Consider the following 14,198-nt stretch of genomic DNA (forward strand, 5'->3'; position numbering starts at 1 on the left):
AAAAGGACAGGGAGATACCGGCCCGAGGTTGGTGCTGCACTGGAGGGAACTGATAAGGTTTGTGGCTGAAGTTCTTTGCTTTCTGAAGGTTTGTGGTAACAGCCTCGGGTGCTAAATAATCATTACACTGTCTGCCTGGGCCAGGGAATTCACCTCACACTCCCCCTCACACATGATTCCTACCTAATCCTGCGGGTTTTTGACCGTGCCTGTTCCTTCCATCTTCATCAGCCTCAACCTGAAGGCTGCTGATGGCCTTCAATCACCCTGAGTGAGCACAGATGGCAGGTTTGGCCAGATGCAGCAAATAACTCGGGCAGAAAAAAAAGAAAACCAGGACCTGCAGCATTCAGATAGATATTTCCCAACAATACTTCCCTATTTCCTTACGATAAGGAAGGATTTTTAGAAAGGTTTAAAAACAAGTCAGCTCAAACACAGTTTCTGGGTGTTTTGCAGTGTCAAATCCCGCTTCATTGAGGAATGGGAACAGGATCATTTTGCTGGCCTGAAACACACAATTTCATCCCATTTTGTCATCACAGCAGTGAACTGGAGCTGCCTTGCCCTGCTCCCATCAGAGAGGAGCTTCATCTCACGGGCTGGGGCTGCAGAGAGGGTGTTATGTGACACACAGGGAAATCCGGGGGGGATGGAGCTTCAAAATGAGTTATTTAAGCCTTTTCCCAGCACACCAAAGGCACAGAGTCCCCAGAGCCTGTGACACCAGAGGGTTTCATCCTCACACCAGTCTCAGCTCCCACCCCACAGCCTGGACTGGGCTGGAGGAGCTCCAGCCACAGCAGCTTTCTGCTCACAGCTGCACAGCAGTTTTACTCCTGTTGGCTTGAGAGCCATTCCATGGCCAGCCCGGCTGTTTGTCCATCCCCAGCACGTGTCTCAGGGTGGCACTGACAAGGCTGCAGAGGTTTTAATTGATATTCTAAGTGACAGGAACTCGGTACTGCTTCATTGCTCCGGGCTGGGAAGCTCCAAACCATCTCTGCCTGCAGGAAGCTTGTGTCTGCCTCCAGGAGAGGGAGGCTGGAGATCCAGACCAGGCAGGAACAGACCCGGTGTCCCCTTGCACCCTGGGTAGGAAGCAGCACCGCAGGGCAGTGCCTGTGCCCCAGGGCTGCCCCCAGAAACGACACAGGAGATGATCTTCTTTACTCCAACCTTGGATAGGGATGTGCTGTCACGCTCCTGCCCCTTTCCTCATCAAAGTCTGGACTGTTTTCTTGGAAGCAGTGGTTTCCACACACTTTGAGAGCTGGAGGCTTCCACACAGCCATGTTATCATGTCCGTGCCAGGGGGATTTACAGCATCAGCAGCACCTGACTCGGTGGCAGTGCCAGATCTGCACGTCCAGGCTCTGGTCTGGTGGACACCACGTCCTTTAGTGGTGGTCTGGCAGTCTGGGTTAATGGCTGGACTCAATGATCTTTGAGGTCTTTTCCAACCCAAACGATTCCATGATTCTCTGTCAGCAGTGTGATTGGTATCACTAATCAAACACTGCTTCCAGCAGCTTCTCTGGCAGAGTCCTCAAGGACACAGTGGGAGGAAAACTAAATAACAGACCCCCAGGCTGCAGCTGCTCCGCAGAGAGGGGAAAACTATCAACAGATACACACACTCCCAGGGAAACTCAGCCTGGAGCAGCGTGGAGATGAGAAACCAGAGCTGCCATCCCCAGGGAGAAGCCTTGCACCTCCTGTCATTCCTGTCCCTCCACCTCCTGATTAAAAATAAACCAGCCCAAACCCCACAGAGGCAGGAGCACCAGGCAGCTGTGGCGAAGTACAAAACTTCATCTCTGCCTCTTTCCAGGTGCCTTTTACAGGACAAGTTTTCCCCAACAGCTTTGCCATGTTCCTTAGGTGCACATCCCATTCCAATGCCAGTGAGGAACCTAAAGGGGAATGGCAAAGGCAGTGGAATTCAAGTAGCTGAGATAATCTACATCCCACCCTAGATATTGATCCATGCATATAAATCATAGAATCCCAGAATGGTTTGGGTTGGAAGGGATCCTAACACTCATCATTTTCCAGATCCCCTGCCCTGGGCAGGGACACTTTCCACTAGCCCAGGTTGCTCCAACATCCAGCCTGGCCTTGGACACTTCCAGGGATCCAGGGGCAGCCACAGCTTCTCTGGGCAACCTGTGCCAGGGCCTCCCCACCCTCACAGCCAGCCAAGAATTCCTTCCCAATATTCCATCAAACCCTGCCCTCCTTCAGCTTTAGGCCATTCCCCCTTGTCCTACCACTTACACACCCCTGTGAAGAGTCCCTCTACAGCCTAAGACTCCTGAAGTGTCTTTAGTGGGTCCCCCATTCCCTGCAAAAGGACAGAGCATGGATTCCACACGCTCCCAGGTTCTCCCACACAGCCCTGCAGGCTGCACAGCCAGAGAAGCAGCTCCTGGAGTGCCTGGTGCCAGTACTCTGAGAGTGAGGAAGGATTGAATTCATTTATTTAAGACCTCGCAGCAGTAGCTTTGCACAGGGGACTGCTACTCAAATCAATAGATAAAATTATACCCTTAGACCATTAACTGCTACAACAACACCGTTACCGTAAAACTCCCCAGCTTTGGATCAGATTTATGGCCAGAGAGTTGTTCAGCTGCACTACAGCTGCTGCAGACAACTGGAGCATCACAGGTGAAACTCTGCTCCTCCCCTCCAAAGGGGCAGAGGGGAGCAGCAGGTTGGGCAGAATGAAGGGCAGAGCACTCAGGGTCCTTCCCTTGGCAGCATCCTCAGGAATGTGTGTGACGCACCAGCCAGGACCCCGCTCTCACCAGGGAGGTCCTGCCTCTTACCCAACTTTCCAGCTGACCCAAACCAAGCAAAGCCTCCCCTTGGCACCAGACAAAGAGGCAGCTTGGAGGGTGGTTCTTCCTCAGGTTTCACTTCCATCCCTGCCCCGTTCAGCTCAGACACACAAAACATCAGGGGAATACCAAGGAGACCTCTGAGATAACAAGGCATCCCTAAGAAATCCATCCACTGCTGCTCCTTCCCACTGCCTTTGACAGGTAAAGAACAAAAGGCTCGATGCAGCTTTCACAGAGATGCTGCCCCTGATCAGTGGTGATGGTGTGCCCCTGATCAATGGTGATGGTGTGCCCCTGATCAATGGTGATGGTGTGCCCCTGATCAATTGATGGTGTGCCCCTGATCAATGGTGATGGTGTGCCCCTGATCAGTTGATGGTGTGCCCCTGATCAATTGATGGTGTGCCCCTGATCAATGGTGATGGTGTGCCCCTGATCAATTGATGGTGTGCCCCTGATCAATGGTGATGGTGTGCCCCTGATCAGTGATGGTGTGCCCCTGATCAATTGATGGTGTGCCCCTGATCAGTGGTGATGGTGTGCCCCTGATCAGTGGTGATGGTGTGCCCCTGATCAATTGATCAATGGTGATGGTGTGCCCCTGATCAATGGTGATGGTGTGCCCCTGATCAATGGTGATGGTGTGCCCCTGATCAATTGATGGTGTGCCCCTGATCAGTGGTGATGGTGTGCCCCTGATCAATGGTGATGGTGTGCCCCTGATCAATGGTGATGGTGTGTTCCTGATCAATGGTGATGGTGTGCCCCTGATCAATGGTGATGGTGTGCCCCTGATCAATGGTGATGGTGTGTCCCTGATCAATGGTGATGGTGTGCCCCTGATCAGTGGTGATGGTGTGCCCCTGATCAGTGGTGATGGTGTGTTCCTGATCAATGGTGATGGTGTGCCCCTGATCAATGGTGATGGTGTGTTCCTGATCAATGGTGATGGTGTGCCCCTGATCAATGGTGATGGTGTGCCCCTGATCAATGGTGATGGTGTGTTCCTGATCAATGGTGATGGTGTGCCCCTGATCAATGGTGATGGTGTGTTCCTGATGGTGCCTGTGCAGGAAGACACGAGTGACAGTGCCGGGGGTGAGCAGAGCTTCCCCAGCCCAGAGCCCCGTGGGGATGGCCCATTTCTTGGGGTGACAGCAGATCAGCAATGCAAAGCTCCCACCATCAGCTAAGCACAGAGCCACCCTCACTGCGGGTCGCAGGAGAGTTGGTGCCAGGGATCCTGGGGCTTGGAGCACAGCTCAGCACAAATCCCACTCCCAGGGTGCAGAAATGATGCACAGCCCCAGAGGGCAAAGCTGTGGGAAGATGTTGGGATGCTGGAGAAGGTGTTGGAGCTGCTTATGGGCTGCTGAGCTGCACTGTGTGAATGAGGAGGCTGCTCAAGCTAAACCAAGTGACACGTCACAGGTCTGGTCCCTAAAAACAGACCCTTTCCACTGTCAGGCCAGAGAACCAAGTGAAGTTTGAGCTTCTCCAGCAGCACCAAGGCTGTTGGCATCAATATGAGCAGAAAGGTCGCTTTTCACAGGGATAGGAGGGACTGGCTCCAATTTATCCTTGAGGCTGAGGAAGATTCATGCTCAGCCTGTGTTGCTGCAGATGTAAAAGTCACTTGCAAGATCCAGATTAAGTGTTCCCATAAATCCAAGTAATTCTGAGGCAGTGACTGCCTTGCTGGGCTGCTAATGGGTGGCACAAATACGCCATTGTACCTCAGTGCCACGCTCTAATCACACCTTTCCTGTCAGGAAGGGTTCACTGAACCCAGATTGAACTATGGTGGGAAGCAGAAGCGGGGGTCAAACAGAGACATTTGGAGCAGAGGCACAGCCAGCTTCTCTGAACAAGCCATTTGTCTCCAAAACAGCAGGGACTCCATCCCAGAGCCCCAGTTGGTTTCTCTCCAGGCAGTAAGACAGGCCCTGACAGAGAGAGGAGCTGGGAACAGCCTGTTGGAGAAAGGATGCTCAGGCTCTGGGAGGGAAAGGCAGAGAGTCCCTCTGCTCTGTGCTGGAGAGGTGGGAGGGCACAGTAGGATGGGTGACACAGAGTGGGACATAAGAAGAATGTGGAGCTGAGGGAGCAAGTCCAGAGGAGGCCACGGAGATGCTCCAAGGGCTGGAGCTCCTCTGCTCTGGAGCCAGGCTGGGAGAGCTGGGGGGGTTCACCTGGAGAAGAGAAGGCTCCAGGGAGACCTGAGAGCCCCTTCCAGGGCCTAAAGGGGCTCCAAGAGAGCTGGAGAGGGACTGGGGACAAGGGATGGAGGGACAGGACACAGGGAATGGCTTCCCACTGCCAGGGGGCAGGGCTAGATGGGATATTGGGAAGGAATTCTTGGCTGTGATGGTTATGAGCTGTGGCACAGGATGCCCAGAGAAGCTGTGGCTGCCCCTGGATCCCTGGAAGTGTCCAATGCCAGGTTGGACGGGTCTTGGAGCAACGTAGGGTTAGTGGGAGGTGTCCCTGCTCACGGCAGGAGGTGGAGTGAGATGAGTTTTAAGGTCCCTTCCAACCCATTCTGTCATTCTATGACTGAACTGGACACAGAAGCAGTGCATTCACCCTCTGTGCCTACCAGGAAACCCAGGATTAAATAGTGAAGTAAATATTTTTAGGACACGATTTAAAACTTGAACTCAGCTTGGCATTTCAGTCCATCTCCTTTCCTCTTCTGCTCTCTGCCTTTCTTGGTATTGGATTTCCCCCACCTTGGCACCGCTGCCCAGCTCCAACCCCACGACTCCCCCCGCAGCAGAGCTGCTGCAGAAGGACCTTGGCTCCTGCAGGAGCTGCCTCTTGCCTGGGAGAAGCTATTAAGAAGCAGTGGAATAGAGCAACCTTTCATTGACAAGCCACTCGGCCCTTTAAACGATCTCCAAATAGTGTTTTCTTTTTATTGCCTTCTGCAGTTTAACAGCCTTGATTTCAAGTTACTTTGGCTTATGATAAACTCCAGATCTATAAGGCTTCTATTCTCTCCCTCTTTGGTCTCTCTCGCCCACTTCTTCTTTATGTTTTTATTAAAAAAAGATCCAGGAAAACAGATAGCAGATTAAAAGGGAAACAAATTGAAATGGGTCAAATGTATCTTGCTTAGATGACAGCCACCCCATTAGATACTTTTAAACAGGACAAATAATCCTTTTGGAAGCACAAGTGGGCTTTTACATTTATTCTAAATTACAAACCAAATGATTGCAGCCTCAAATGGAAGCACTGGCTAATTGCACTAATATCTCACTAATTCCAGCACCAAGGAATGGGGGGAAAACGGATGATTTTCACTGTTTTACCAATTACTCAATTTAGACCAAGGTACATTATACAAACCCTGGGTTGAGCTTCCTCTCCATTTTGTGATCTATGACAAGGACTTGAATTCCAGTTATTAATAATGGAGGAGCTATAATTATTCTAAGGATGGGTAAGAGATAATTATAAGCCATAAACCCAGCTTTCATGTGCATACACAATTCCTTGCCTGTGTCTAGCAGAACCCAAACCCCTCTGCAGACTAGAGATAGGCTGAACCTGTTCAGCCTGGAGGAGGGAATGTTGTGTGGAGACCTCACAGCACCTTCCAGGATCTGAAGGGGCTGCAGGGAAACCAGAGAGAGACTGTTCATCAGGAACTGGAGTGACAGGACAAGGGGGAATGGGTACAAAGGGAGACAGGGGAAATTCAGGCTGGATATTAAGAAGGAATTCTTCACTGTGAGAGTAATGAGATACTGGAACTGAGAGGCTGTGGGTGGCCCAACCCTGGCAGTGTTCAAGGTCAGGTTGGATAAAGCTTTGAGAAAGCTGGTCTAGTGGGAGGTGTTCCTGCCCATGGCATGGGGGCTTGGGAATAGGTGATCTTTCAGTCCCTTCCAGCCCTTAACTTTCTACGATTCTCTGAACAAGAGACAGCAGAGCTTTGCATCAGTCCCAGCACCTTTAAATAAGACCCCAAACCTTCAGAACAGACGAGTCAAGGCGAGATTTGAGCTCAGACTGCAAATCTTTCAAGTCCACTCCCAAAATTGAGGGTTTCCCTCATGGTGCCCAACAGCCCCATGTGGCCTTTAAAACAAAATGTCCCCTGGGATCGGGGCAGCCCTTTCCTGAGCAGATTCCTGCAGCCATTTCCCAGCAAATCCCACCTGCCGAGCTCACCCTCTCCCACCGAAGGCAGAGCCCTGGTTGCTGTGGGGAGCTGCAGCTCTGCAGCACTGGCTGCTGGTCCTGCTGTGCTTTGTGCAGTGAGTGGAGACACCTTGACTGCAGATCCAGCCACGGCAGGAACGGGGAGTGGCTGCTGCCAGAGAGAACTGCGGCACCAGGCTCTCCTGGCACACCAGGCTCTCCTGGCACACCAGGCTCTCCTGGCACACCAGGCTCTCTCTCCTGGCACACCAGGCTGTCCTGGCACACCAGGCTGTCCTGGCACACCAGGCTCTCTCTCCTGGCACACCAGGCTCTCCTGGCACACCAGGCTCTCTCTCCTGGCACACCAGGCTCTCCTGGCACACCAGCCAGTGTTTGCATCTGTCTGAAGAGGGGGGACTGTACTTCCCTGAGCACACACCATCAACCGTGAGCTGGTCCAGGGGGAAGATGCTGCACCAAGTCCTTCTGTCCCTTTTCCCAGCCACGCCTGCTTTCACCACCCAACTCAGGGCATGAGGATGGACCCCCCCCTTCCCCTCCACGAGCTGTGTCCATCCCACAGGGGTGTCACCCACCAAGAGCCAGCCAAGTGCCTGGAAAGGGAGGTCAGAGGAAGGAAAGGAGCTGCCCTGAGTGCAGGGAGATGGTTGGAGGCACCTTCCAGCAGCCAGGCTGGCAGGAACAGGTGGGGAAGGTGAGGGCTGACATCTCTCAGTACTTAAATCATTCCCGTTAGTACCTTTATGAATGGCAGCCAAAAAGTGCCATAATTGCTGCAGTGACGCTTGCTAATGACTCGAGTTAGATCTGGCAAGCAGTCAAAGGCAGGAGAGAAGAAGAAAAAATCACAGGAGTGAGATTGACGTCTGAAATCCTGCCTGGAACACCACAGAGGAGAGAGGAGCAACCCAGCCTGGGACCTGCAGCTATGGACAGGCAGGGACCAAGCACGACAGGAGAGCAGAGAGAGATTTTCCAGCACACCCCTCTCCTGCTCTTGGGAAGGGAAATGCATGGGAAGAAGTGGGAACAGAAAAACAAGCCCAAATTTTCCAGGTAGTTCAAGATCCTTGTTCTTGGTGGACTAAGGTGACCCAACTCATACATAACACCTTTCTACTTCAAAATCACCTTGAGTCAGGGCAGCACAAGCCCTAGGGAAAGCAGGATAACTCGGATCACTGCCAGCCCCAGCATCACCTCCACATGGCACATGCCTTGGGACCTCCAGCCCACGTCCATGGCTCCACTGATCCACCGGCAGGGCCACGGGAGAGCCGTTCCCAGGGAGGAACACAGCCCCTCCTGAGCAAACAGCTCCCTGCTCCTGATTATGTATCTGTTTCTGAATGTTAACAAACAGTGGGCAGCAGCTGATTGAGTGGGTTATTAGCAGAATGAAGACAGATGGTGGAGGATTAACTCCAAAGTGTCTTTATTGCAAGGCTGTCATTGCAGACAGCTCTGCCTCTCCCTCTGTCTACAACTGTCACCAGCCTAATTTCACCCAACAGCTCCCACCACACACCAAATGTGAGCCTAGTACACACCAAATATGAGCACAGCACACACCAAACCATGAGAACAGCACACACCAAATATAAGCCAAGCACACTTCAAACCATGAGAACAGCACACACCAAATGTGAGCCCAGCACATGCCAAATGTGAGCCCAGCACACACCAAATGTGAGCCCAGCACACACCAAACCCTGAGCCCAGCACTCAGATGAGCCCCTCATCAATCCCAGTGAAGGGTAGAGCGTAGAACAGCCATGCTGGAGCAACACTTTCCTGCTCTCCAGCCAAATACACCCCAATTTCATCACCAAATCCAGCACTTTTCCCGGTGTGGGTCTCACAGAAGCAATAAAGCAGGAGGTGGTCACACCCAGTGTGGGGCAGCAGAGCAAGGAGAGGACCCAGGTTGGGTTTGCTGTGCCCATCATCAGCAAGGGTGGCAGCAGCCCAGGCTGCTGGTCCCTGACAGCTGGGAGAGGCACCAACACCACACCCAGACCAGTCTGTTCACTACACAGACACTGATACACCCTGACATGAAGGACTGATGGAACTAAAATGGACAGAGGCAAGTTCACGGACACTGATTTTGGCTCCTTGCCCTGGAGTCCAGCTCAGCTGGAAGAGCCACATCTGCTCTCAGCTGGGCTGATGGACACCCATCCCCTGCCAGCTGGAGAACAAATAACATAAAGCCACTGAAGACCCTCTCTGGGCGTGTCCACAGAGCATCTCTAATCCACAACATTTATTTTGCCCTGCTGAGAGAGGTTGCCAGGCTGGTCTGCAAGAGTCCAGCCTGGATCTTCGTCATGGGGACAGCCAAGAGAAACACTTCCGTAGAACTGTAAAACATCCTGAGCTGGAAGGGACCCACAGGATCACTGAGTCCAACTCTTGGCTCTTCACAGGACACCCCAACAACCCCATCCTGTCCCTGAGAGCATTGTCCAAACCCTCCTGGAGCTCTGGCAGCCTGGGGGCTGTGCCCACTGCCCTGGGGAGCCTGGGCAGTGCCCAATCACCCTCTGGGGGGAGAATCTTTTCCTCATATCCAACTTAAGTGATTTGCCACCAAGAAGTGTTTCCTCCACACTTCCAAAGCCTCTAAGTCCTTCTTGTGCTTCTCTGCTTCTCTGCCCACAAGTGATTTTGTAGATGTCTCCACTGAATGACAGCAAGGTTCTAATGACCCCTGTAATTACCCATTTCCACTAGGATGAAGACCCCACACCTCACAATTATCCCACTGCCCCACTCCCTAGCTGTGCTTTCAGCTCCTTCAGCTCCCTTGCAATCATTAATAGGGCTGTTCATTAGCACCATCATGCAATAAAAGGGAGAAAAAGCTCTTCCTTGGCAAAAATACAAAAGGGAATCGGTCTCTGTCCTCATCCTTACAAGGGAACTGGTTCCAAGAGGCCAGCTCAGGCACCTTGGGCAGGTAAATCCTTCCTGGTACCTCTGTAGGTGACCAGACACCTGACCCCACCCCAGCTCACACACAGAGTGTGGGGCTGCACTGCAATCCACCAAAAACCCGGGAGGCTGCAGGTCTGCAATTGTCATCCAGAGCTGCTTCAAGCGAAAACACAAGTCCTGGGTGGTCTTTGTAGCCATGGAAATCCCCCTGACTTTTGTTTTTTGGCAGATTGTACCTTTAAACATAATGGCCCTGCAGCCTGCAGGGGCCAGAAACTGGCTGCAGTCAGGCAGGAACACTTTGTTCCCTTTCCCACACAAAAGCTTTACTTTTGGCCTTTCATGTTCCTTTGTTCTCTCCTCACAAAGCCCCGCTCAGCCTGAAAGGGGGGCTCATGTTGTAGACTTTGAATGCACCGGGGAACCAGGGCGATCCCAAAGGATTGGCAGGATCCAAGGAGTGTCCTGCCAGCTCATGGACACCCTGTGAGCATCCCCAGGGTGCCCATCTGGGCACAGCCACGGGCAGCCTCTCCAAGAGGCTTGAGGGACAGGAAGGTGTTGAGAGAGGGAGAAACTGCCCCTTCTCACAGCGCTCGGACGAGACTCTGCCATCCCATCTCCCAGGGGACGGCTCCTTCCAGTTAAAAACATCCTCTAATCAATGTTTAAAGAGCATGTGGTAATTAACAAGCAGGAGGTGAAGCCTTGTGAAGTACTTTCCCCATGTTATCAGCTCAGTATCAGGGCTCCCGGGAACGTGAAGGAACCTTTGATCTTCTAACTGATATTTGAGCCATAAACTTGCCTCTCCAAGAGTTTTACTCCATGGAAACAAACTCACCTTTTGCTCTCAGGAAGACAAGGCTTCCTGTGAGAGCAGACACATCCATGGCTATCTGCTGGTGATTGGCCATCCCACAGGGAAAAGGAATCATGGAATGGTTTGGGTTGGAATGAATCTTTCAAGCTCATCTGGTCCAATCCCCCTGCAATGTGCAGGGACACCTTCCCCTAGACCAGGTTACTCAGAGCCTCATCCAGCCTGACCGTGGATGTTTCCAGAAAAGGAAGTGCAGTAGGGCAAGAAATCACACTCTTTGTCTACATTATTTCCACTCTAAGCCCCCCAAAAGGGTTAAATCCACACTTGGGTCAAGTTTGTGGTTCCCAGAGTGGCAGAGTCCCAGCAGCCAAACGCTCCTTGACACATCCTGGAGACCCTCCCATCTCCCAGGGCTCAGGGATCTGTGGTCCTGCTCTCACCCAGCATTAATCAGAAGCTGCTGTGCCAGGGTTTGCTCCAGGAACAGAAGCTGCCAGAAGCAAGGATGCCACTTCTTCCGAGCATAAATAGTTTTTGTTTAGTTATTACACTTCATAATTATTTATGATATTTCTATGGATTAATCAATGCTCATAAAGTACTCGGGGAATGACTAGAATATAAAACAGGGAAATTTTAGCAGGAGTTTGATGAGCAATGGAATGGTGCCTCTGAGGGGTGCAAAGCCACTGGAAAGAGGGATTCTGGAAGTGTCGTGGTGAGGCACTACCACCCAACTAGAACAAAAAGAGTAGATGCAGCAATTGCTGAAAGAGCTTCCCATGTGACAAATCCTTTCCAAAGGAAAAGACAGTGGATTTTGGATGTATGGAACCACTAAGCTCCTGCTCTTCTCTTGCAGCTTCACACAGGGGACTTCCCTCATCCATGCCTGCTAAGATGCTCCACAGATCAAAGGGAAAGCAGGATTTTCTCCTCAGTGTGAACAAGAACGTGGATCATTCCTAGCAGGGACAGCCCTGGCAATGAGATGGCTGAAGAGGAGGAGGAAGAGAAGGTGAGGGAACTGCTCACCTTCAGTCATCCTGCGGTACTTCTCCTTGTACATGAACCCCAGGACTAGGCAGCATCCTCTTCCTGGGAGCCCCAGTTCTGCAAGAGAAGAGAGCGCGGTGTTAGACCAGGCTGGGGACAAGAGCAGCTCCTGGGAATGCTGCAGGGAGCAAATCCTGCTGGGGACAAGAGCAGCTCCTGGGAATGCTGCAGGGAGCAAATCCTGCTGGGGACAAGAGCAGCTCCTGGGAATGCTGCAGGGAGCAAATCCTGCTGGGAACACCGTTCAGGTAAAGCACCAGCGAGGTGGGCCTGGAACTGAACTCTTTGGTCAGCCTCACTGGGCTGAGCTTTGCTGGGCTCCTGAGCCAGTGTATCGAGAGACAGGAGGGTCACCAACCCCTCCCATGCCTTTTTCTCAATCACTCCTCTATTCCAAGTGAGGGAAGGAGCTGCATCTTCCTCCACAGCAGCGTGTTGCGACAACATGGACTCTTTGATCCTTTTCTCCCTTAGTGGGCAGCAAAGCAAAACGGGAAATGGCCCTCGGGAGGGAAGATAAGTCTGGCCTGAGGAATCTTGCTCTTTAGAAGCAAGCAAGTGACCCCACGAGCAGCAGAGTGCCAGAGTCTGAGGAGGCACACGCCTTTGATGCCTTGATTTCTTAATGGGGCTTTTTGACTCTTGGTAACAAACAGAGGGAGAGATGTGAGCGTGGGTTCTTCCAGAAGCGGCTGCGCACGCGCTCTCCCCGCGCGCCGCTCAGAGCTCTCGTTCTTCAAACAAATCCTCCTGTGTCACAGCGCAGAAAATTAAGGTACCGTGTCCCCGACGCTGCCTGTGGACCTGCAGAGCTCCTCGGGGGCTTCTGTGCTCTGCAGAGCCCTGCTGATCAAAGCCCCTTTGATGTTTACTTAATGTGGCTGCGGACTGTGGGAGCCGGGGAAGGAGCGCCGGGAAGTTGTGTCGCACGCACGAGGGGAAGGCAGCGAAGCAGGAGGGTGGAGAGCACAGAGGTGGCTGTAGAGCAGAGCAAGAGCTGCCTGGCAGCCTTGGCATTAGTGCCACGATGCAAACTTGGGGTTGAACGGCAGGTCGGGACTGAGCCCAGAGGAAGAGGGGAGTCGCTCGCTGCGGCGTGACGGGATGTGCAGTGTCACGGGAGACACCCAGACTGACGTGGGTACAGACCCAGATACAGAGCATCCCTCTCTAACAGTGCTCACTGCCATGGCATCCCAGTGCAGTGGTTATAGCCTCCTCTTGAGCACAGGATGAGGAAGAATTTGAGCCTAAACCCAGAAAAAACCCAGATTTCTTCAGACCCCAGGACACTCAGGGTACACGCAGGACTAGTTAAAGCACTGTCTCTAACATTAAACAGGATCCCACCTTGCAGGAGGCTAAGGACCAACAGCCCCTGGTCCTAAGGCTGCCAGCAGGGAGGACAGCAGCATCTAACCAACACAAATCACAGGTGTGATTTCAGCAAAGTTGATGCTTTGACAAAAGTAAGTCTTAGCTCAGAGTGAGCTGGAATGTAACTGCTCCCCTAAATACACCTTGCCCTGGGGAGAAACAGGCACGTCCACAGAGTGACTCACTTCACCTACCAGAGGGACTTTGAGGGGCTTGTAACTCACTTTTTGGCCATAAAGGGCGGTGACTAACTCTGATCTAAAGATGTCTAAAGATTAGACAAGTCAGGACAGATGAACTGACTGTCAGAACTCTCAGTGGTGTCTTGAATCAGAGTCCTAAGGAAGGGGCAATGAGTGGAAAGCAGCCCTCTTGCTCTGCAGGACAGAGGCGATGAGATCTACTGTGACCTGCACCAAGTCCACAACCACAAACACACCAAGAAAGGGGTCCCCTTGCAGAGCATTGGATGCCCCCAGCACTCCTGACTGCAAAGAGCTGCTGGTTTAGCAGGACACCCAGCACAGGTCACCTCCCTCAGCCCTGGTTTAGCAGGACACCCAGCACAGGTCACCCCCTTCAGCCCTGGTTTAGCAGGACACCCAGCACAGGTCACCCCCCTCAGCCCTGGTTTAGCAGGACACCCAGCACAGGTCACCTCCCTCATCCTGTCTGATAACTGGAAGCCATCAGACCTTGCTGGCTGTGGGGTGGGGTTTCCATACAGGGCTGCAGGGTTGCTGTGGGGACAGACAATCCCTGTGCCCGTGGCAGGAGCTGTGACCTGCCCAGAGCCCCCGGGGCCGTTGTGCCGAGCCAGCAAAGCAGGTGAGAGCCTTTATGTCCTCGTTGATAGGAAAACAAAACCCCATCGATCGCTATTGAGCCTTCAACCAGCACCAAGGTATCAAAGTGTAATTAAAACAACACGATTAGATTAGTGCCACACGGGGCAGCACAGCCCACAGAGG

At 52.5% G+C, this 14,198-nt stretch overlaps 1 protein-coding gene across 4 annotated transcripts in view; it reads right to left on the reverse strand.

Moving 5' to 3' along the window:
• KIRREL3 (kirre like nephrin family adhesion molecule 3) overlaps positions 1-14,198 on the reverse strand; it is a 360,456-nt gene that overhangs the window by 115,279 nt on the left and 230,979 nt on the right. For 3 of the 4 annotated variants that reach the window (XM_027710763.2, XM_027710762.2, XM_027710766.2), the window contains exon 2: positions 11,830-11,907. The exons of the other annotated variant lie outside the window; for it this stretch is intronic. In XM_027710763.2, the coding sequence (XP_027566564.1) occupies positions 11,830-11,907 (78 nt within the window). The remainder of the gene's footprint in view (positions 1-11,829; positions 11,908-14,198) is intronic. 4 annotated transcript variants of the gene reach the window in all.

The sequence above is a fragment of the Pipra filicauda genome, unplaced genomic scaffold (assembly GCF_003945595.2).
Source record: "Pipra filicauda isolate LSUMZ 115617 unplaced genomic scaffold, ASM394559v2 scaffold370_size807399_pilon, whole genome shotgun sequence".
NCBI lineage: Eukaryota > Metazoa > Chordata > Aves > Passeriformes > Pipridae > Pipra > Pipra filicauda.